General features: G+C 49.0%; 1 protein-coding gene across 2 annotated transcripts in view; it reads right to left on the bottom strand.

Annotated features, from left to right (window-relative positions):
- Positions 1 to 8,445: 8,445 nt before the first annotated feature.
- UBE2Q2 (ubiquitin conjugating enzyme E2 Q2) overlaps positions 8,446 to 24,216 on the bottom strand; it is a 1,419,211-nt gene continuing 1,403,440 nt past the window's right edge. For both annotated transcript variants that reach the window (XM_069624339.1, XM_069624340.1), the window contains exon 13: positions 8,446 to 10,157. In XM_069624339.1, the coding sequence (XP_069480440.1) occupies positions 10,126 to 10,157 (32 nt within the window). In that variant the 3' untranslated portion in view covers positions 8,446 to 10,125. The remainder of the gene's footprint in view (positions 10,158 to 24,216) is intronic.

The following is a 24,216-nucleotide window of genomic DNA, read 5'->3' as shown; positions in this document are numbered from 1 at the left end:
ATTCTCACCCAAAATCAGCAGTAATAGTAACAATCTATTTTAAATTCTGATACAAAGGGTGAACCCATTCCTCAACCATGTCATAAGGAAAGCCTCCATTGGCCCTTCCTAAATCCTTGCAAACAGTAAAAATGTTCACTGGACACCCACGAGGAATAAACCAACAACATAGCACCCGTTCTCTTCTAGGAACATTGCTTAAACTGCCACAAGGTGAGACCCAAAAGGCAGGGAGAACAAAGTCTTCTGGCACCCAGTTTAACGAGAACAGCAAAATAACATACTGTATTGATTCAATGCAGTATCCACAATTTAGAGGTAAAAGGGCTGGATACAGAATACAATCCTATTACAACATAAAAGACCTACTTAAAACAGATGCACTAACTCCTGCAACAAAAAGCAAAACCAAATTAGAGACTAAGCATGGTCATATCACAAAACAAGATAGAGCCTGGAAGATCAACAGAAAGGGTTAAGCCTGGTGAATGGATCTAAGGTGCTTTAAGCTTGAAAAGAAACCAAATAAATCAGACTTCAGAAGAACTACAACTTAAATACCTCTCCCCTAAGTCGTCTTAGGATGGCTCTTTCTGCCTTTTCCCTGAAGTGTTAATTGGAACGGGCAGGATGGTTTCTCAATCCTTACTCTGTTGTAATCTATCCAAATACAGGATTTGCTCAGTCTCTCCACAGTATGCCTCTGTGGTTACCAGTTTCCTGTTCAAAAGAAAAGATCCACACTTTCAAAGGCCTTCATAGAAAATTTCACAAGATTTTGGGGCACCACGAATACACTCCATTTATAGGGTTCTCTAAAATTCCTCCTATTTGTTCTCGCTGATGTTTGGTTATGACCATGTTCAATCCCCTTCCAGGTCCTGTACACCATGTTTTGCAGATACAAGTGAAGGGGGCCATATAACTTTCTTTTAGTGGGGCCCGGGTTTCTTTCTCTTCACAACCTCTACACTCCTCTGATCCTTCTTGATGCTGCAGCACATGCTCTCCACTGTCTGTTCAACCCTTTCCCATTGGGGTCTCAAACTCTACCTTCTGACTTGTATAAGTGTGCCCTCTCAGTTGTTCCTGCTCTTGCTAGTTACCACCTTGCTAGCCCTTTCTCCTGACTTGCATCTTCCTATAAACTCGAAGTCGTCCTCATGTTTCAGGATGCCTCTTCTCCTCGTCTCCAGGTTCCTCCATTTTTCCCCTTCTCCATACAAACTCCTACACCCTCCTGTCCTCAAATGCCAACTCGCTCCAAACTCCTATCACAAACTGTTTTGACTGCACCCGCATCCCTAGGTCAACATGCTGGGTGGGTTCAGCGAAGGTCATATGCACAACTGAGCAAAAAAGATCTACTTCCTTGTCGGCAAGGATTAATTTATATATAACACCCCAAACGACATGGCCTTCATGGATCTTACCTATGCCGTTGATATGTTGAGTAGACAGAGGCTTTGGGAGAAACTTACCTCCATACAGATACCAAATCCAAAGTTGAGAATCCTGCATTTGCTACATGAGGACTCAAAAGCCTGTGTGGGATACAGGATTGGGGCTATGTAGCAGGGATTTATCCTGGCTCCCCTTTCTTAAACTTCTACACAAATGCACTTGAGCATGGGTTGGCGGAAAGAGGGTTTGACGTACCTTCTGTAGGGGTGGAGCAAGTACCCCCTGCCTAGTTATCCATATGATAAAAGTACTTCTAGCCAGAACCCCCAAGCCCTTCAATGGCCAATTGACACCTTTTTGACATTTATGAAGGAGATAGAGCTCCCAATTAACATCTAAAAATCCAAGATGTTAATTAGGTTTGGAAAAAGAAATTCTATTAGACACTTTCATTTGGCTGGTGTCAGGTTAGAACAAATTGTGCAATTCATTTATTAGGGGTTAGCTTCAGCTGATAAATTAAGTAGCTTGGATAATATATTTAGGCACTACATGGCAACGGCACAATTAAACTGTGCCATTATGCACTATATGAATTATCTGGGCATGCAACCAATTGAGGCTATTTTACACATCTATTTTGACATATAAAAAGTCGTCTGCCATCATTGCTCGGAAATTTGAGTTTGCCCTGTATGAAAATTCGAAAGGTGGAAAATTCATTTAAAACAAAAAAGACTTGTGGGTCTCCCCTCATCGACACTCTCACTTGCATTAGTTTTATTCTAATGACACTCAACTTGGGCCAACCCTTCTTTGGCTTTCATTGTGGAGTAATCCTCATGCAACGCTGTCGCAATGAATTTTAGCGTATATTTGCAATGTGCATTTTTCCGCCAGGATTTTGTGGCTTCACTGGGTTTATTGGTCAACTGGTTCAGAGCTCAGACCTCTGCCCCGGTCAGTGATGGAACAACTTGGATATTCAGGGATGATGCTGAACTCGGAGGAAAATATTAGCACACTATATTATTAACTCAACAGGGAAAAGGGAGAATTACAGGTTATGGATTTCTGACCTAGAAAGGAGGCAGTGTAATTCACTTCAGATTGAACATATATCCCCATTATGAAATCTTTGGCACAATGGCTGAAAGAGAGTGCTGTTAATATTTGTACTTCTGTAATAAATTAAGTTACTCACCATAGTGACTAACGTACTCAGTCCATAGTCCCCTTTCCTCCATACTGTATGGGCGTCCATCGCGATGAACAGGAGACGGGCGTCCCTCGTGAGGGACGGGAGAAGGAACCTTTTTCACCAGAAAAAAATCTTCCCCTTTAAATTTAGGTGGGCATGGCCCTGGGAGCATGCGCTCACCTGACTCAGCCCACCGGCGCCACTCCTCAGTCCCCATTGACGCGTCGACAATGATCAGCATTGCCTAATGACACCAGTATTATTAGAGGGGGGGGGGATGGTGAGATGTATGGAGGAAAGGGGAATATGGACTAAGTATGTTAGTCACTACAGTGATTAACTCTCAATTACTCTTACGTTCCGTCCCCTTTCCTCCATACTGTATGGGCGATTACAACTCAATGTAGCCCCAGGGTGGAGAGGAGCCCCTCCTTAAGAAAACAGGTTTCTTAGAACCGCCTGCCCGAATGCCGCGTCTGACCTAGAGGTGGCGTCCAAACAGTAGTGCTTACAGAAAGCCGAAGGGATGGCCCAGGTAGCCGCCCTGATGACATGCCATGGCACATGCCGTTGGAACGCGATGGCCGTGGTCTTGGCTCTGACCGCATGGGCATGTACATTGGCTGGCAGAGGTTTGTGCTGCTCCTCATAGATCTCCTTGATAGCCGAAACCATCCACCTTGCTATGGAGGCCTTGCAGGCCTGGTAACAGGGCCTTGACCCACCGAGTGTGAAAAACAAGGCGCCCGACTAGCGGAAGTCCTTGGTGCTGTCCATGTAGTATTTCAGCGCACGTCTGATCCAGACAGTACCAGACCCTCTGAGGCTGCTCCTTGGGGTCAGCAAAGAAAGTGGGTAAGACTATTGCCTCGTTGAGATGGAAGGAGGAGGTAACCTTGGTTAGGAACGCAGGAATGCGTTCGCAGGACGACCTTGTCCTTGTGAAAGGTACCGTAGGGCTCTGAAGCCACCAGAGCCTGGATCTCGCCAACTCTGCGAGCTGAGGTCCTCTAGCAGGGCTGTCTTTATGGTGACCAGCCTGATGTCCGCGGACACCAGTGACTCAAAAGGTTTGTGCGCCAAGGCGCCCAACACCACATTACGGTACCGCACAGGGTGTGGTTTCTTTATAGGCGGGTAAAGCCTGTGGAGGTCTGCCAGATATCGCTTGACCACCGGGATGGAGGAGGAGAAGAGGCCCTCCTCCAAATTCCTGTAAGCCCCCATGGCTGCCAGATAGGTGCAGGATGCATCCACCTGTACACCGGAGTGGGTGAGGTGTACCGAAAAGGAGAGCATGTCGTCCAAGGTGCACTTAAGAGGGTCGATCTCACGAGAGTCGGCCCAATGACAGAAAGTAGACCATTTACTCTTATATTGGTACCTAGTAGCCTTGCTTCTAGCGCCCTGGATGACCTCTAGGTTAGCCTGAGCTAGGCTCAAGTGTTTCAGCGTGACCTGCTCAGGAACAGCACTACGAGAGCTAGTTTGTGAGGAGCCGGGTGGAGCCAGGAGCTCTTAATTGTCCCCCCTCCTTTCACCCACCCCCCAGTCTGCCGAGCCTGTCCGCTTCCAGGTTGGATTCCCCCAGGAGGTGGACAATGAGGTAGATGTTGTCCAGAGCCCATTTTCACATGCTGACTGCTAGGTTGCAGAGTGGAGGGGGGTCTGGTACCACCCTGCTTGTTGGTGGGGTTGTCTGTCTGGATAAGAGCCGTCTTGCCCTTGATAAGAGGGAGAAAGGCCTCGAGAGCCAGCCATATGGCCTTCAATTGTAGCCAATTGATATGGGACTCCTGCTGAGTCCAGACTCCCTGGCCGCTGTGGTTATCCAGGGGGCTCCCCAGTCCTCTAGGGAGGAGTCTGTAGTAACTGTGACCTGAGGGGCCGGTTGTCTGAAGTGCTTGCCCTGCCGCAGGTTGCAGTCTGTGGACCATTGTTGGAGGTCCGAGTGGAAAAAGGGAGGAATGTTGACTGGCTCCGCTTGGGAGCCCTTCTCCTGATTCCCTGCGGCTCCAAAGTGCAGCTGTAATTTACTCCTCCTCAGCCTCATGTGGGATACGACCAACCAGACTGCTGCCATAAGACCCAACTGGCCTGGAGAGGAAGTGAGCTGTGGCTCTCTTGATGGCCGCAATCTTGTCCTCCAAGGGAAGGACTCTCATGGAGCTTATGTCCCAGATGAGGTCCAAGAAGGTCAAGCTCTGCGTGGGCTGCAGCCGAGACTTCTTGAGATTGATAGTGAACCCCAGGTCGTGGTGTTCATCAGTGCCGAGGCAGTATGGTGAACCGCTCCCAGAGAGGTGGCACGAACGAGCCAGTCGTCCAGGTATGGATAGATGTGGAGGCCCTGAAGAGGGCTGCCACTGCATTCATTAACCTGCTAAATTCCCTGGGCGCCGAGTAGAGGCCGAAGGGTAGCACCTTGTATTGGAAATGGCAACCTATGATCCTGCAGAGCAGTAAGGAATGATGCGGCTGCCAAATCGGGACGTGTAGATAAACGTCCATCAGATCCAGGCAGCACATCCAGTTTCCCCTGTCCAGTGTTTCCGCAATAAGAGCCGTCTTAACCATCTTGAATTTTTGCAGAGGGAGGGAGAGATTGAGGGTGGACAGGTCCAACAACTCTCAGGCCAGCCTGGTTCTTCTGTATGGCTAAAATCCTGGGATAGAAGCCCAATCCTCGCCGGGAGGCTGAGACGTCTTCCACTGCCTGGCTCTAGATGAGCGACCAGATCTCTGTCAGCAGAGTTGTTGTCCCAATCTGTGGGAGAGGAGGGAGGAGAGGAAGGTACGTGAAAGGCAAGCCTGCCCCCACCGGAGACACGTGGCCCTGAAGGGGCGTGTCATGCCGTCTTTCCCTCTGAGGCTGTTGTGGCTGAAGGGGATTGGAAAGACCCCTTGACGCCCCCTTTTGTTTCCTCCGGTGCTTACTCGGAAAACGGAAAGGTTGCCTGTACATCTGTTCTTGGAAGCCCTGGAACCTGCCAAATGACCGCCCCTTGTCAGAGCGTTGCTGTAGGCCGTGGGCGCGGCATTCGTAAAAACAGAGAAAGACCTTGCGGTTTGCGAACTGTTCATCTTTTCATCTAATTCCTCCTCCATGCAGGAGTGGCGAGGTCACTACCCTTGAAAGGAAGGTCCAATATGCGTTCCTGGATATAGGGATTAACCTAGGATCCCAGAGCCACGTCGTCCTTCTCATGTCCATGGCAATGCAGATGGCCCTGCCAGAGGTATCTATGTGGGTCACGGTGGACTCCATGATGTCCTGCGCTACCAGGCTACCTAGGCCAGCTGTGAAGCACGCTTGGCTTTGTGCTGGAGGTTCTGGGATGCGAGGCGGCGTTGGAGTACAGCTTTTTTCCATACGCCTCCAAGATCTTTTCCTTACCCAGCAGAGTTGAGGATGAGGGGGCTGAGGACGACTGAGGCTTAGAATAGAGTGACGCTGAAGGAATCATGGAAGAGTGCAGTTGAGGATGCGCCTAAAGCAAGAGTGTATCCCCCTCCATCTGCCTATACTTGGTGTCTAGGCGCTGATCGACAAGTTGGGTCGTGTGCAGCTTGAGCCACCCCTTCTTGGCCAGGGGAATTATGTCTTTCTGCATCGGGATCCCGGTTGTGGTAGGGGGTCTTAGGGTGAGGACTTCTGCCAAGACCCCCCCTCGTAGGGCTGCTCTACCTCAGGCTGAGGAAGGCCCAAATATTTTGCCAAGGCTGCAAGATGTTTGTGGAAGGCCCTGGCTGAAGATGGCGTGTCGGGGTCCTCCTCCTTGTCAGTGTCCGCCAGAGTTCTTTGTGGGTCCGGAACTGGTGGAGGAGTGCTGGGCGCCATGGGCTGCGGTGTGGAAACCAGAGCCAGTGGTTGCTGCGGAGGCTGGTGTGGAACCGCCTGTACTGTGGGAGGCAGGGAAGCCGGAATTGTCTGGGGCAGTGGTGGTTGCGCTGGGGCCTGTGGCACCGGAGCCATAGGAGGAAGGACTATGGATGCCAATGGGGTGACCTGGGGGAGCATGTCTGATGGCATCCCGGAGGATGGCCCCCATCCGGGGAGTTCAAAACAGCCCTAGGAACCTTGCAAAGAACCTGTCTTCAGAGGCTGTAGAGGTGGCAGGCGATATTGATGGAGTGGCTAATGGGGCCAGGGCGCACACTACCTGGGGTGCGGGGGAAACCTGCCCTGCGCTGCTGATGGATAAACTGTACGTCACACACCTGGTTGGCACCAGTCCCACCTTGTGACTTGTTCCTCCACCCGCTCTGCCAGAGGGGGGGTATCGGACGCACGGCCATCTTGTCTGGCGCGGTGGCCATTTTGTCAAGCTACGTGCCAAAGTCATGGTGCCTGGCTCGCTGGAACCAGCCCCGTCCAAGACTCTTGGTGTTAGAACATAAGGGCCTATCCCACACCTCAGGGCGTGACCCGGAAGGCTTATTGACCTCAGCAGAGCTGTCGGTAGTGCTGTGTGAAGGCGCCCCCTAGCCATGATGCCGGTACTAGGGCGTTGCCCCTCGGGAGTAATCCCGGTAAAAGAACCTTGCGGTCCCTCAGCACTGACACGGAAGGATTCGGAGAGCCCTCGGCCGTGAGCTGGACTAGCCTCGGTACGTGTGCTGGTGCTAGAACCCAAAAGATTCCTCCTGGTCGGGCGCTTCCTTGGGAAGGAGTTGCCTTTACGGGGTGCAATGGTAAATAGAGGCCCTACCTTTGGACTCGAGCAATGTTTGACAAAGTCCTTCAGGTCCTGCAGAGGCTCTGGAAGGGCTCCCCCCCCACCTAGCTAGCCTGTTCGTCAGTGCATGTGGCACGCAGATAAACCTTTCCAGCCCTGGTCAGGGCCAAGGCAGCAGAGGCAAAGGGCGTGGGGGTTGGACGTGGAAAGAGACCCTCGCAGGCTGGACACCTGCTGAAGCCTACTGAAGTCGCTGTGTGCCAGGGAGGAGCGTGGCGTCGGAGAACCAAGTACCTATTGAAAAGAAAAAAAAAGATAGAAGAAGAATATGCAAGGAAGAGTGCATGATATTACATGGCTGAAGCCAAACCCAGGTGAATTTGGCCCGTTCCCGTCGACGTGGAAAAGGGGACTGAGGAGTGGCGCCGGTGGGCGGAGTCAGGCGAGCACATGCTCCCAGGGTCGTGCCACCGCGCGCCTCTAAATTTAAAGGCGAAGTAGATTTTTTTCTGCTGAAAAAGGTTCCGTCTCCCGTCCCTTGCGAGGGACGCCCATACAGTATGGAGGAAAGGGTGACGGACGTAAGAGTATGTGGTAAAATCTGTGATTCATTTTATTTTTCCAAAAATATGCACAAGGTTATTCTTTGACATTGCTCCCATTACTGAAAGCAGGAAGACATACTCAGTGCCACCTGGTTAATCTATAGTAAAAATAATTCTTGATATGCCACGGCTTGGGCTCTTAAATCTTATTTAACAAGAGCGCTAAGAAACAAGGCCAAATAATTAATTGCATAATATAAGCATGTTGGCGTCCTTGGTCCATTTAGGATTGTTCTTAATGTTAATTGGACATTATGAAACCTTTTACATACAGAGTAATGAACAAAACCTAAATTAAGATTGCAAGGGCTATATTGAAGCAAGGTATAATGGAAAATACACATCAATGATGAGTAGAAAGTGTGTGCATGAAGTAATAAAACATCAATGTTATTTATTGTGCACTGAGATTCAGAGGCAGATAGAAGGCTAATGCAAATAGATTGTCTAATTTCGCTTGTTTACTCCTCCATCTAAAATCATCCACTCCAATTGTTATGCCATTTTCAAAATAAGTTCCTGGATAACATCATTGTTCACAAATAAAATCACAATATTATTCTTAAAATGGTTCTTTATTCATAAACTTGATGCAAGTTTACAAATTACTGTACATTGCCAAATATTTTGCAATGAAAAATGAAATCCAAAACAAAGCATGCCAAATGTGCATTGGTCAAACTTCTAATCCATCAGAATATTAAAGAATTCAAGAATGTATTCAAGATTTTAGCCTTATTTTTTAAGGAACTTTAATACGCAAAAGGGTCCTTGCTTTTCTGTTAAGGCCGCTATCTTAGCAATTGGCTAAAAGAAATTTGTACAAATATACATACAACCCACACCGCCCCTCCCCCCAGAAAGAGTAGAACGTTTGGGAAATGGTCATACATTAACTCCCTAAAAGACAGAATTTGAAACAAACAATACAAAGGAGGAGTAGTGTCAATTCATGAGCAATTGGTTTTCCACAGTTACAAACTGTAGCTACAAAATAATATATGCCAGCCCTTAACTGCCAGTTAAAGAGGAGCATAGTTTGATAGATTACATTGGAAAAGACATGCTAATGGGTTCTGAACAAAGTGCTTAATCCACTGAACACATCTTAACACCCAGCCCCAGGGTATAAAAATCTATCCTTGCTATTAAACTAAAGAAAACATTAAGGTAAGGCAATAAAGTAAAGTCATTACACAGATCAGGAGTCATTTCAGAAGAACAAAGGGAGAGCAAATATTTATAGTCCGTTAGTACTCAAAATTTAAACCACTGTCATGTCTATGACAAAGTTATTTTGATTTTTCTCCCAGAATCTGTAGCATTTGGTGGTCATTTTCTTTCCTTATTGAGATTTGCACATTAACATTTACTTAAAGTCTTAATCTTGATTTTTGCCAATCACTTCATAGGTTTACTAGTTTACAGATGATTGCAACAACCCGTTAATAAAATGGAACACCTAAAAAGGTTTAGTATTTTAAATAACTTCAAGCTTTATACCATGGCTCCATTCGAAGGTACACTGAGCCACATAGCGTGTACAATCCAGCAAGTATTTACTGCCCCAGTCAGCAGTACAACCTACACGATTTTACTTTAATAGCCCCACTCACCACAGAAATGAATGTATTCTCTGATGCAGACATTTTAACTAAAATTGCTGGTCTCTTCAGCCACAAACAACGAAATGTTTTATAACTTAGCCATCACACATTGTTGTCGCCACATCTTTAGTTTGGCAACACTACAATTTAATTCCTTATAGACCCAAAAACTAAACTACAGTTATCTAATTGTGTTGAAATACCTTGAAACGGCAAACAATGTTTTATTTATTAGATTGAGACCTGAAACTTTCTTGGCTTTTCATGAACAGAAAACACAGCACACTGCAGGTTGCAACCTGAAAAAATGGCCATTTGCATAAAGTATTAGTCTATGACACCATTAAATCTCAGATTATATTGATGCAGAACTGCTGTATGCAGATTTTCTTCTTAAATAAAAGGAGAAAGTGGCTAACATCTCAGAGGACCAAAAACTGCTCCGGGATTCCTCATTGAGAACTTTGTAGAAAGCTCCGACATACTGGTGCTCAGTAAACAGATTATCCACTAAATTAATTAGTAGCCAAGTATGCAGTGCAGCTGCTATGGGGCACTTATATCTTGTGATTGTGTTGGAAATATATACATATTATGTATTTATATTCACATTGGTCCAGGAGTTCAAATTAACCATCTTCTTTTGGAGGTGTGTACCAACCTAAAAAACAGAACCATTTAGAATTAAATATTTGCCAACAATTACACAAAAATCCACACTGAAGATACATTTTGAAAAACACTATCCAGATTTTTCTTGCACCATTTTATTCTAGCTTCCATGGATTCACTTTATTGGGTTCACGCACACACACACTAAAAGTTGTGTTCAACACCCCCCACACCTTTACTTTTTTTATTTAGAGAATAAAATGTTCCTTACTTGTAATCCAAGGTCTCCATCGTGGGTCTCTACAAACTCTATATGTATTAGAATATCCATGTGTTCAGGATTTTAGGACAGTCCAAACACTTTATTAAATAATACCCATCTGGTATTGATGGTTTTAAATATTTGTTTAGCATGAAGGGATACACAAATGTTCTGGCTTGTATTTAGTCCTCCATACAGGGCACAACAATCGTGCAAGAAAAAGAAAAATGACTTACCAGTAATGTTCTTTCTATGGATTCTTCTCCCACAGATTCCTCGTCTTGATAGATTGCTATCCAGCGTCAGCTGCTCGGAAAATGTTTCAACAGGGGGTATGGTGCCGCTCGATATCTCCAGCGACTCCCTCATATACAGTCTTGCCATTCAATTGGACGTGACGTCAGGCATTGTGTAAAAGGGTGCACTACACCCCTATACCTCAGTTCCCCACTTTTCACCCCAGGCTCAGCCTGCGACAGGAAACATGCAGTAATGGGGAAAGGCATAGAAATGCACAAAAACAGCAAACTACAATTGTTTGCTTATCTTGTTCTTCCATATCTCAGCCCTGGTGGCAAAACCACAATAAGTAGGGCAGTCTAGCCAGCCAACCGCTGCTGCCCAAAACGAAACACTGCTTCTCATGCTATCGCGCACAGCGACTTCCAAGCGGAGTAGGCTGCGAGGGCATATGAGGAATCTGTGGGAGAAGAATCCATTTAAAGAACAATACAAGTCCGTAATTGCTCCTTCAATGGATTGCATTCTCCCACAGATTCCTCATCTTGATAGACGCACAAAGCTGTAGACATGCTGGAGGAGGGTTGGCTGTTAAAACTTGGAAGTTCTGGAAGAACACCCTATCAAAGCGCGCACCTGCTCCACGGGCCAAGTCCAAGCTGTAATGCATGGCAAAAGTGTGCAAAGATTACCACGTTGCTGCGCGACAAGTCTCTCTGTCCAGCCCTCCCCTCTGAAGGGCAGAGGAAGCCGCAATACCTCTGGACTGATAACCCACAGACTGATAACATTCCGAAATGCACATTTTGAGATAGTTCGCTTAGTGACTGCTCACCCCAACCTGAATTTTGAGAAGGCGACAAACAACTGGTCATCAGTCCTGAAGGAGCCCGTCCTGGCTAAAAACTCAGCTCCCTTTTTGGGATCCAGCCCATGGAGCCTCTACTAGCCCTTAAAAAGACAAGGTGAAGGGTAAAACACTGGAAGATCAATACTCTGGCCCAGATGGAATTCAGACACCACCTTTGGCAAAAACCTAGGTTGCACCATTTGGGAGACCTGCTCCGTAAAAAACGTCAGGAAGGGGGCTTTACTAGCCGACGCCTGCAATTTGCCGACCCTTCTAGCGGATGTGATTGCCACCAAAAAGACTTTTTGGGACAAATCTGGTGGGAGCTGAATGCAAAGGCACAAATGGAGCCGCAATCAGAAAAGTTAGCACTAGATTCAGATCTCAGTCCGGGACTACAAAAGGCAAAGGAGGGAGCAATTGACAAGACTCTTTAAAAACTGTGCCACCACAGGAACAGTAAAGGATCCCTCCTCCGACGTCCTCTTAAAAATGGACCGAGCTGCCAGATACCCTTCACTGTGCCCACTTGCAGACCTGATTTGGCTGGGGCAACACAAACTTCATCACATCATCGAAGTGGGACACAACTTGGGGTTCACCCCTCGCACCAGACAACGAACATCCTCCATCTGTACGTTTACAGGGAACAAGTGGAAGGTCTGCGTGCAGCCAAGAGCACCTCCAGTACCTCTTTGTCGAGGTCCCAGTCTCCACACCTCAGCCTCTCAAGAGCGACGCATGCAGGTTGAGACGGGCCTGGTTCAGGGTGAAATACATTGCCTCCCGACTGTGACAAGAGGTCCATGTTTCCCCTCCAGAGCAGGCGCAAGAGTGGTCAGTGCCAGTCTGAATTCTCGCAGTTCCAGAAAATTGATGTGGCAATGTTTCTCCTCCTGAGACCAATGACCACTGATCTACAGCGGGCCGCGATGGGCTCCCCAGCCCTTCAATTGAGGTGTCCATGACCACCTGCTCTGCCGGTCACAGTGCCCAGAAAGGTTCTCCTGCCAACATGTTTGCTCCACCGGATCAGGTCATTTGCTATCGACCTTGACAAGTGCACATCCGACATCTGCCCATAGCACTGTGACTGCTGCGTCCTGAGAAGCCAGAGTCTTTCCTGTGGTACCAGGAAATGTATAAGTTACTCACTGTAGTGACTACTTAGTCCCCTTTCCTCCATACTGCATGTGCGTCCCTTCCAAGGGACGGGAGACAATCTTTTTAAGCTGAAAAAACCTTCTTCCCCTTTAAATTTAGAGGCGCGCGGGGGTGCGGCCCTGGGAGCATGTGCTGCCCTGACTCCGCCCTCTGGCGCCACACCTTAGTCCCCATTGACGCCTCGACAATAGAGTTAACATTTCCTAATGACACCAGTATTATTAGGGGGGGAGGGGGGAAAGAGATGGTGGGACGTATAGAGGAAAGGGAACTAAGAGTACATTAGTCACTACGGTGAGTAACTTATAATTGCTCTTATATCTCGTCCCCTTTCCACCATACTGCCTGGGCGATTACAACTGAATGTAGCCCCACGGTAGAGAGGAGACCCTCCTTAGGCAAATGGGTTCCTGAGAACCGCCTTTTTCCGAAAGCCACATCCGATCGAGAGCCGGCATCCAGACAGTAATACTTGCAGAAAGCAGAGGGAGTGGCCCAAGTGGCCGCCCTGCTTATGACTTGCCAATGGACCTGGCGCTGGAACACTATGGAAGTTGCCTTGGCCCTTACTGCATGGGCATACATGTTCGCCGGAAGCACTTGTGCTGGCCCTCGTATGCTTCTTTGATGGCCGAGACCATCCCGCGGGATATGGAGGCCTTGGAGGCCTGATAACCTGGTCTTGCACCTTTGAAGGTGACAAACCAGGCGTCTGATTTGCAAAAGCCCTTGGTCTTGTCAAGGTAGAATTTCAGGGCACGCCCGACATCCAGCCAATGCAGAACTCTGAATCGTCCTTATGATCGGCAAAAAACATAGGAAGGACTATTTCCTTGTTCAGACGGAAAGCAGACGACACCGTAGGCAGAAATGCTGGGTGTGTCCACAGGACTACTTTGTCCCTGTGAAAGGTAGTATATGGTTCTGAGGTGACCAGCGCCTGGATTTCGCCGACTCTGAGTCGAGGTGAGGCCGACTCTTAAGGCCGTCTTAATGGTGACCAGCCTGTCATCAGCAGATGCCACTGGCTCAAACGGTTTGTGCGCCAGGGTGCCCAACACGGTTTCTTTATTTAATAAATTTGTATAGCGCACAAACAGCCAATGGCATCGAGGCGCTGTTGCTTGCAGGGAGCTTAGTTACAGGGGGGGGGGGGTTACAGCTGAGAAATGCATTTACAATGTTCAGGTACCACACGGGGTGTGGCCTCTTGATGGGTGGGTAGAGCCTTGCAAGCCCCATCAAATGTTTCAGATTGGAGGAGAAGACCCCATCAGAGTACCTGTAAGACCCGATGGCTGCGAGGCAAGTGTGGCAGGTGTCCAACTGCACGTCCGAGTGGGCGAGATGTGTCGAGGAGGAGAGCACATCGTCGTAAGTACATGCCAGGGGGTCGATTTCCTTGGAGCCTGCCCAGTGGCAAAACCTGGTCCATTTACTTTTATACTTGGCCCTGGTAGACTTTCTCCTTGCGCCCTGTATGATTTTCCAGATTAGCCTGCGAGAGGCTGAGATGCCTTAGCGTTACCTGCTCAGGAACCACGCTGTGAGGGCTACTTTCTGTGGCGTGGGGTGGATGACCCTGCTACGCCAGAAGATGTGCTGGGCCCGTCGGAAGGTGAATCAGAAACATCTCCGAGAGGCTGAGCAGCTCAGAGAACCATGGGCTGACAGCCACCAGGGAGCTATTAGAATGATGTTGAGCTGGCGAGAGTCCTGGATCTTGCAAATCACTCTGTGAATCAGCGGAGTGGGCGGAAAGGCCTACGCCGTCATGCTGTTCCACTGAATTCGAAATGCGTCTCCCAGGGAGCCAGGGCCCTGTCCCTGCCAGGAGGCGAACTGAAGGCGCTTCTTATGCCAGGTGGCAAAAAGATCCTATCTGTTGATGATCTCCTGAATAACTAGGTCATTTAGCTGCCACTTATTGTCCGCTCCCAACCTGCTGAGCCTGTCGCCGCCAGGTTACATTCGCCCACGAGGTGGACTGGCGTGAGGTAGATGTTTTCCAGGGCTCCCTCCCAAATGCGGATTGCCAGTCTGCACAGTGGAGGGGATCTGGTGCCTTCCTGCTTGTTGACATAGTACATGCTGGTCGAGTTGTCCATCTGGATGAGGACAACCTTGCCTGTGAGAAGTGGAAGGAATTCTCTGAGCGCTATTCAGATGGCGTTTAGTTCCACACAATTGATGTGGTATTCCTGCTCCTGTCGAGTCCAGGTGCCGTGAATCGAGAGATCGTCCAAGGTGGCTCCCCTCGAGCGAGGAGCCTGTGGTGATGGTGACCTGCCAGGTGGGAGGACTGAACGGCTTGCCCGTCCGTAGGTTGCAGTCCCTGGACCACCATGTTAGGTCTGGGCGGACAGATGGAGGAACGTTGATTATCTAGGATTGAGAGCCCCGCTCCTGGTTCCATGAAGCTGCGAAGTGCAGCTGAATCCTTCTCATCCTCAGTCTCGTGTGTGGAACGGCTAACAGGACCCCCGCCAAGAGACCCAGGAGATGCTAGTACCACCAAGCCAAGGTCATCTCTCTGCTGAGGAAGTGAGTGGTGGCCCTCCCGATGGTCGAGATCTTGTCCTCTGACGGAAATACCTTCTCGGAGCACGTGTCCCAGATGAGGCCCAAGAATGTCAGTCTGCGTGGGCTGCAGCTGCGACTTCTTGAGAAAAGCCCAGATTGTGCAGTGTGTTCATAAGGGTATGGGAAGAGTGGTGAACCGCTTCTGGAGATGTAGCCCTGAAGAGCCAGTCATCAAGGTATGGGTAGATGTGGAGGCCCTGCGCTCTGAGGAGGGCAGCCACCGGATTCGTGAGTCTGGTAAAGACTCTAGGGGCCGAGTTGAGGCCAAAAGGAAGGACCTTGTATTGGAAATGGTAGCCCATGATCCTGAACCGTAGAAAAGAACGATGGGACTTCCAAATCGGGACGTGTAGGTACTCGTCCTTCAGATCCAGGGAGCACATCCAATCTCCCTTGTCCAATGTCTCCGCTATAAAAGCTGGCGTAACCATCTTGAATTTGTGTAGAGCTAAAGAGAGGTGGAGGGTGGAAAGGTCCTGCACAACTCTCAGGCCCGCCTGGTTCTTTTTCTGAATGGCAAAAATCCTGGAGTAAAAGCCCAAGCCTCGCTGGGAGGCTGGGACTTCCTCCAAAGCCTGGCTCTCTAGGAGCAACAAGATCTCCGCCAGAAGAGTTGCTGTCCCAACTTGAGGGAGGAGGGAGGAGAGGCTGGGATGGGTAGGCGGTAGCCCGTGGATACTATGGAGAAGATCAAGGGGTCAGTGAAATTCTGGCACCAGAAATGAGCATGGAGAGCAAGCCTGCCCCCCACTGGAGACACGTGGACCCAGAGGTGCGTGTCCTGCCTGCTTTCCCTCAGAGGCTGTTGCGGAGGAGGGGGACTGGAAAAAACCATTACACCCCCCCCCTTTTGTTGCTTGCGCCGATTTGGATTCGGCGAGCGGTCCGGCTGCCTGGATCTCTGTTCCTGGAAGCCGCTGCACTCTCCGTACGTACACCCCTTGTCGGAGCACTGCTGTGACTGGGTGTACAATTTGAGCGTGGTCTTTGTCAAGAAGAATAAAGACTTGGCCGTTTGTGAGCAGTTTTTCTTTTTGTCCAGCTCCTCGTTCGTGGGGGAGTGGAAGACGTTTCAACCCCTCCGAACGCCAAGTCTAATATGTGTCCCTGGACATCCGGGTTGAATTTCGTTGCAGAGCCAGGCTGCCCTTCTCATGTCCGTGGAGATACAGATGGCACGGCCAGGAGGTGTCAATATGGGCCACGGTGGAGTCCATGAGGTACTGCGCCACAAGCTTGGCCTCAGCCATGCCCGCCTTTAAAAGTGATTGGCTCTGCGTAGGGAGTTCTGGGAGGAAGTCCACAATATCCTGCCATAACCTCTGATTAGCGGCGGCCAGCATGGCATCGGCGTGACAAAGATGCAAGGACGGGTTTGAATACAGCTCCTTCCTGTAAGCCTCCAAGATCATCTCCTCCTTGCCTAGCAGCGTCGCAGAGGAGGGGGCTGAGGACGACTGAGGCTTTGAGTATAGTGATGCTGCAGCGATTACTGAGGAGTGTGGCTGAGGATGGGCCGAGAGCAAGAGTGTATCCCCCTCCATCTACCTGTACTTTGCATGCAGGCGTCGATTGACCGACTGGGCACAGTGGGGCTTGAGCTAACCCTTTTTGGGGAGGAAGACATCGGTCTGCAGTGGAATTCCGTTTTGGCAAAGGAGAGTTGTTAAGATGGATTTCTGAACTCTGTCCTGGAGGGGCAGAGGTTCAGAAGGCCAGCCTTGTTTCTTGGAACACGGTAACCTCTGGACAAGCCAGACCAATCAGGGTAGCGATGGCGGCAGTCAAGACTAGGTCTCAAGAGGGGTGAGGGTGACTGAAAGCCCGCAATGAGCACACAAAGCAAGGACACTTATAAATCACTCCAAGCAGGTGTTATATTAAAAATAGACACATTTATTACAAGGCCTCTGTAACATTGACCATAGTAAAGAATCACAATAAAACTCAAGTAAACCAGCACATCACAATCAAATACCATATATATATACAATTACCGAAGGGCTAAAGAGTTAGAAGCACGAAATATGCAGACCACCTAGATGGGGAGGAAAACAGGAAGTGCAAGTAATCGTTAGACCCAGTTCGCCTTCAAAGGCCACCTAACTAGAAGGACGTCTGAGCACTACGAAGAGTGGAGCCTTGTGCTCAAAAGTACCTGCACACGCTGGTGCCAACAGGCCAAGGGGAGTCTCTTCAAGGAAATCAGGCAGTTCAGAGCGGTGAACAAATGAGGGTGAACAGATCTCTGCTACTCAAGCTCGGCCTCCACTTGTGGGCAGAAGCAGAGCGCGAGTGCGAAAAAGGCGTGTTGTTTAACACAGAGGAAAAGCTACAGACTACTGCAAGAGGGTGACCGGTTCCTAGCTGTTAGGGAGAATTCTCTCTTAGGCTGAATTTCCTAACCTAGTGAGTCCCCCAGCAGCTTTGCTGGATTTCAGGAGTTTCTTTTTCATCCTGCCAAGAGTGAGACTCTTTTCCTCCCACTCTTGGACATGATTTATGGTATTCCTTTGACTGGTAATGTGTTTTATGGGCTATGGGGTCCTTTACTCCATAGGGTCTCGTGTTTTTCCTATGTGTGTTACACAGCACCCTATGTGGAGTAACAGAGGGGTGTCATAGTGACACCCCACCATAGACTCCATACCCTGGGACTGACTACCGTCTCCCAGGGCATGTAAAGTCACCATTGGCTTTACTAGTCCCAAATTATTAACAGAAACCATTACAAACCATCATATTGTGGACATACTGGTTGGGGCAATTCGATTGCCCCGGGGTCTGTTAGTCGAGGGGGCACGTCTCCGTCCCCCCTGATCGAGTTTTGGCTGGTGGCAGTGGAAACTACTTTTTATATTCGACCGCAAATATTTTCCTATGGGATTTTCCCATTGTTCGAGGCTACCAACTTTAATTATTTAATTCTCATAGCCTCGAACATACCGCCGGTTTATTTAATTAATATTAATTCGCTGGTTGGTATTTTTTGCCAAGACTCGATTCTAAAATGGTGTTTGTGTTCTCTTCTGTGACTCCAACCGAAGTCGAGCCCTTTGTTCCACTTTTTGGCGGGCTTCTCCACAGAAGCCTCCAAAAGTGGTGCCACTCTGTCTGGGTACCACAGGTGGTGTGGGAGGGGGTTTAGGCACCCTGGACTGAGTTACCTTGGTAACTCAAGTCGCACTCTTGTGTGAATGGCCCAAGTGGTGAGCCGGCCGGCTCACCACTTGCATGTTTGATTGACAGCTAGGCTGAGTGAATGGGGGTTTTCTGCATAAAAGCAGGGCTTTTGGGACTGGAACTTCAGAAGTCGCCACAGGACCTGAGAATCAGACGAGGGAGCAGCTGAGCCGACCTACCACGACGACACCACCGGTGGAGCCCTGCAGAACCGACTCACCACTTCCCGACGACAGAGAAGATCTCCCGGCTGGAGAGGCTTCTTCCCCTGACTGGTGGGCACAACCAGTTCACCTTTCTTTCTTCGCACCCCAGCCTGGTTTGTGGTCGAACTGCCCGTGGCAAGCACCCCGGCAGCCGGATAGCCACTCACCACTGGACCGCGAATCACTGGACCACTCCTTGTACCTGAGAAACTCCGCGGCTGGTTTCTTCCCTGGCAGTGCAACGGACTCCTGTCTTCCTCCACGACGAAATCCCCTCTTCCCCTGGACGAAGCACCGACTTGCACCCGCTGCCAGGAACAACTGCCCCCACTGGAGCGTTCTCACCACTTTAAGGTACCGTGTCCGCCAGGCCTCCCTTTCTAAAGATTGCTACAAGGTAATAATCCCTTAACCTTCTGGACTGGGCTGGCCGCCTTGACCTTCTAACTGGTCCCTTTCTTTGGTCCAACTCCTTTTTGAACCTTTACAAGACTTTTGTGCACTGCAACCGAGTGACCTTGGACACATTTCGTTTGGATCCTCTGAAAGTGGATCCGGCCGCTTGAACTCTAACTTCACGGTTTCACTTTGCCTTTCCCTCTTGTTATGCTCTGATAAGTGTTGGGATCTGTTTCAATTTGTTCTCTGCTCTTCTCTCCCTTTTTAAAACGAACTATTAGAGTGCCATCTACGTTAAGCGCTCACCGCTGCCTGAAAATAAGTGGGGCTTTACCTAAGACTTGTCTAATATTCTTTTAAGGGAGTGTATATCTTATAGTGACTGTGGTTTTGAATTGCTTAATATTAGTGCCTGTGTGTTTTTCTAGATGTGGTTTTAAATAAATAATTATATCTCTTTTACACCAAGCCCTGGTCAGCGTTTACTTGTTCTACTGTGTTCTCTTGACCTATTGTGAATACTCTGTATACTGCCTAACTCTTCTTGAGGGAAGTCTGACTGCTCAGCCACAGCTACCAAGTGAATCTGTGTGGTACAGACTGCTACCAAGTGGGTTTACTGCCAAACACCTGTAGTCCTAAATCTTTTGCAGTGGTCCCAGAGGGAACTGCACAGGTTTCTCCCTAACACTAGCGTTGCTACTCACCAGTCCCCGATGCAGGCAGACCCAGGCTTCTCTGCGTCAGTTTCAGTGCTGGCAGGTTCAGATACGAGCAGGCGACGTCTCGGCGTCGTGTAGATTCCGCGGCAGCAGAATTTAGAGTTGAGGATGTCCCAAACGCAGCGAACCCGCACAGATTGTTACCACAGCAGGGCAATGCAGCGGCCGTGTGTATTTCAGCCCAATGCACACTTCCCACTTCAGACCTGGGAATGCCAAGTGTACGAATCGTGTGAGTGCCAAGGACTCAGAATACAGCAGCAACCTGATGGCGGTGACAGAGCAAGACTCCTGGGTAGGCTGGTCAGTCCACTGGATGGCCCAGACGCGCTTCCAAAGGCTTACGTGCAGGAGATGATGAAGATGCCGAGAATAGTTGTTCCCACTATTCCAAAGGGTCGAAGTGCCAGTACAGGCCTTCTCGTTCGATCAGAGTCAGAACGGTCTCACATGGTGACAGCAATGCAGAGGAGCAGTCTTTCAGCGGGTCACCAGCGATTCCTCGGTTCAGCCTCTTAGTTGCAGGGTACTTGGCTCCTGTATCCATCGTTCGTGAGAACTCAGGAGATCGACATGGTAGTGGTGTTTCCAGCCTCCTCTTATCCAGAGTTTCCTTTGCGCCAAAACGGAGAGGACCCAATGGGAGATCTGCTCCCAAAACACTCACACCATACGTGGACCTATCACGGACCACTGTGGTCCCAGGCATTCAAGATACACTAGACTCTCTGGCACTCAGGATGTGTATTGGGACCAGACAACTGTCATGATCTCTGCTTCCAAAAGGTCAGGGTTTTCCCAACTCCCTTGGAAGCAGATCCATAACCCAGGTTCCGAGTGCCAACCAGTCCCAATTGGGACCTTTTGGACCCAGTCCTGGCGCCAGTGGCACCAGGCTCATAAATATGCCCAGTCCCAGCGCTAGAAGCGCCGGGCTCATAATGCTTGGGTGGACTTACCTGCAGCAGACCATGCTGCTTACTTGCCTGCCAGTTGAGCCTCTGATCCTCTTCTGTTTGGAACTACTTTTCCTGTTGGGTGGGGCAGGAGCCACTCCCTAGATTTGGAAAGCAGGAACTCTTTTCTTACCTAGGCGTGGCTGTGGAAGGAGACACCTAAGCACTACAGGAGGCTATTTAAACCACACCCGATGGATGAATCGTGCTTTGCGTTATTCTGCATCCTCTGCAGCAGAACGCTCATCGTGTCTTCTGCATCTGATCCTGGGCCTAAGGAAAAAGGCTTACCATCCTGAATCCAGTCTTCAGCAACACCTATAAAGACAAGAAAAAACAGGTTAGCATTACGGTCTTCAGTGACAGCTCTTCACTTACCTGGTCCATCGGCTGTCACCAACGCCTCGCGCTGCATTCCGGCATCTGAAAGACAAAAGGTTTACCTACTCTTCGTGCGCTCCGGAGGTCTTCACACTGCATTCCGGCATCTGAAAGACAAAAGCTTACCCACTCTTCGCACGCTCAGGAGGCCTTCGGCGCTGCATCCCGCATCTGAAAGACAAAACAAGGTGCGTTTAAAGACATTGGGGAACTTTAATACTCACGTGCCATTACTCCTTTCCACATCTAACCCAGTGGGTATTCCGGCACCCTGCAGCCGCTCCGAACTTGTACCTGCAAAATAAAAAGACAGTTAGAGCGCATCGTGAAGCAGGCAACAAGCGCTTACTTACGTGCTTCCAGGCGCTTCTATTCATCACACGGGCTCCATCTTCAACTCACTTCAGCCCGTCATCCGCCATCGCCGGAACCCTGCAAAACAAGAAACATCATTACTAAAGACTTTAAAGACATTAGAATTACTCGAAACTTACCGTTCGTGCAGTAAACGACGGACAGCAGTCCTCTGAAGTCAAGAGGCCTGCTCCCCTTATCCAGTGAAGAAACTGGTTACAGCACCCTGCCCCGAGGCAGATGGAGAGCACGGCGTTCACTTACCTAAGGTGAGAGCGTTAACCTTTGGGGTTCTACAGGAGAAGAGAAAGGGAAGAAGAGAGAGACATTCAATAACCCAGTTCCTTAATCCCATATTTTCTATCTGCAGACATCTTACCCTTCGAGTCAGACATACAGTGCACAGAGGTCCAGCCCAAAGAGCCAGCCGTGTGTTACACATCACCTTTGAAGATACGGTATGCGCCCAGTCAAGACCGGCGCCTCTACGGGAATCAGGTGAGCGTTACAGAACGCAAAGCCTACCACAAAACTCCCGTCCAGGCGCTATGGAAACCTCGGATACCGACCAGCTAGCCCAGTTACTTGGGGAACTAAGGGCAGAAGTGCATGCAGCCCGTCAGGAAACGAACGCTCTAAGAAGGGAACTGATTATTTCCAAGGAGCGAACAGATGATCCCGCTAGACAATTGCTACAGTCACAAGCCGGACAGACCCTGTTACCCGCATCTGGGGGAAATCTTCCTTCTACATCCTCTATGAATCCAGTGCAGATCAACCTACCTGGGAATGTACCTCTGGCTCCGCCCGAACGATTTTCTGGTGACCCAAAGAGGTTTGCAGTATTTATCAATCAGTGCCGGTTGCATTTCTTATGCCGGCCAGCAGCCTTTCCAACTGATCAAGCTAAAGTAGCTTTCGTGCTTTCGTACCTTAGTGGCAATGCGGCAGACTGGTCGATCCCTCTAGTAAATCAAGATGATCCGGTCCTCCATGATTTTCAAGCTTTTCAGCTCAGTATGGAAAAACTGTTCGCAAGACATTCACAGGGGCAGGCCTTGGACAATGAGCTTCTTTAGTTGCGACAAGGTAATCAAGACCTTTTGGCTTATATTGCGTCTTTCAACAGACTGATAGTGGAAACTCAATGGCCTGAGGACAAAAGGATTACGCTGTTTTATAGAGGTCTACGTGGAGAGCTCAAAGATGTGTTAGCCCAAGTAGTGAATCCCCCACAAGATTGTTCGGACTATATAGACTTAGTCGTTCAAATAGATCACAGACTGCAGAACAGGAAGGCCGATCGTTCCAAGTTTGATGCTCGAGTATTTTCCAAACCGCCAACTCCTTCCAAAGGAGTAGACTCCGGGGAACCCATGCAAATAGGGGGTCTGAAAGGTCCTCTAACACAAAAGGAGCGGGAAAGGAGAAAACAGTTGCAATTATGCCTCTATTGCAGAAACTCAGGGCACTTTCTTCGAGACTGTCCGGTGAAACCTGCCAAGAAGGCAGTAGGAGCTGCAGTTACCAAAGTTACAAACTCTGAGCAGGGAAACGACCTCGCCCGACAAGAATAGAGGTCCTCTTGCCGAGCGTGAAAACCAGTTCCGTGACCTCGCATTTCGTGATACCTATGGTCCTCATTAGCCCTGATAATCCGGATCGATTACATGCAATTGAAGCTTACGTCGACAGCGGTGCCATCGGCAATTATGTGGATCATGAAATGGTTTTGAGGATGAATCTAACTCTTTGTCCCAAGGCTGTAAAGGACGTCATTACTACGGTGGATGGTACGGAGATAGCCTCCGGGCCAGTAACGCATACCACTCAAGAGGTGACGCTAGTAAGTCAAGATGGACACCATGAGAAGATCGTGTTCGATGTGATCAAGGCCCCTCAGTTTCAGATTATTCTAGGAATACCTTGGTTAGAGAAACACAATCCTCTGATCGATTGGCGAGCAAGAACGGTCCAGTTTCCAGAATGTGTCTCTACTTGTCACCCTCCACCTGGTGTTGCACTGGCAGCAATTTCTTCAGAGACTCTCCAGTTACCTCCCGAATTCCTAGAATACCAAGATGTTTTCCGGAAGGATCAGGCTAACTCTCTACCTCCTCATAGGTCTTATGACTGCCAGATAGACCTGATACCTGGATCTACTCCTCCTTGTAGTAGAATTTATGCCCTCACCGAGCCTGAGAACCTTCACCTTCGACAATACCTGGATCAATACCTGGCAAATGGGTTTATTCGTCCTTCCAAGTCCCCTGCTTCTTCAGCTTTGTTCTTCGTTCCAAAAAAGGAAGGAGACCTTAGAACTTGTATAGATTATCGCTCCCTGAACCAGATCACCGTTAAGAATAGATATCCGTTACCTTTGATCCCTGAACTCCTGGACCAAGTCAGAAAAGCATGCATATATACAAAGCTGGATCTTAGAGGAGCTTACCACTTGGTACGAGTAAAAGAGGGCGATGAATGGAAGACGGCCTTCTGCACCAAGTATGGGCTATTTGAATATCAGGTCATGCCCTTCGGACTTTGCAATGCCCCGGCCGCCTTTCAATATTTTATGAACGATGTCCTCAGAGAGCTCATAGATGTGTGTGTTGTTGTTTACATTGACGACATCCTCGTTTATTCTTCATCGGAATCTGAACATCGGAAACACGTGAAAATGGTCCTCGAAAGATTGCGTCAACACAAACTTTTCGCTAAGTTGGAAAAATGTGTTTTCAACGTGACTGAAGTTGAATTCTTGGGATTCATATTATCACCTGGCGGAGTGCGTATGGATTCAAAGAA

Source organism: Ambystoma mexicanum, chromosome 11, assembly GCF_040938575.1.
Source record: "Ambystoma mexicanum isolate Mex_15411 chromosome 11, UKY_AmexF1_1, whole genome shotgun sequence".
NCBI lineage: Eukaryota > Metazoa > Chordata > Amphibia > Caudata > Ambystomatidae > Ambystoma > Ambystoma mexicanum.
Note: the sequence above shows the minus strand (reverse complement) of the source record. Positions and strands in the feature narration are given on the sequence as shown.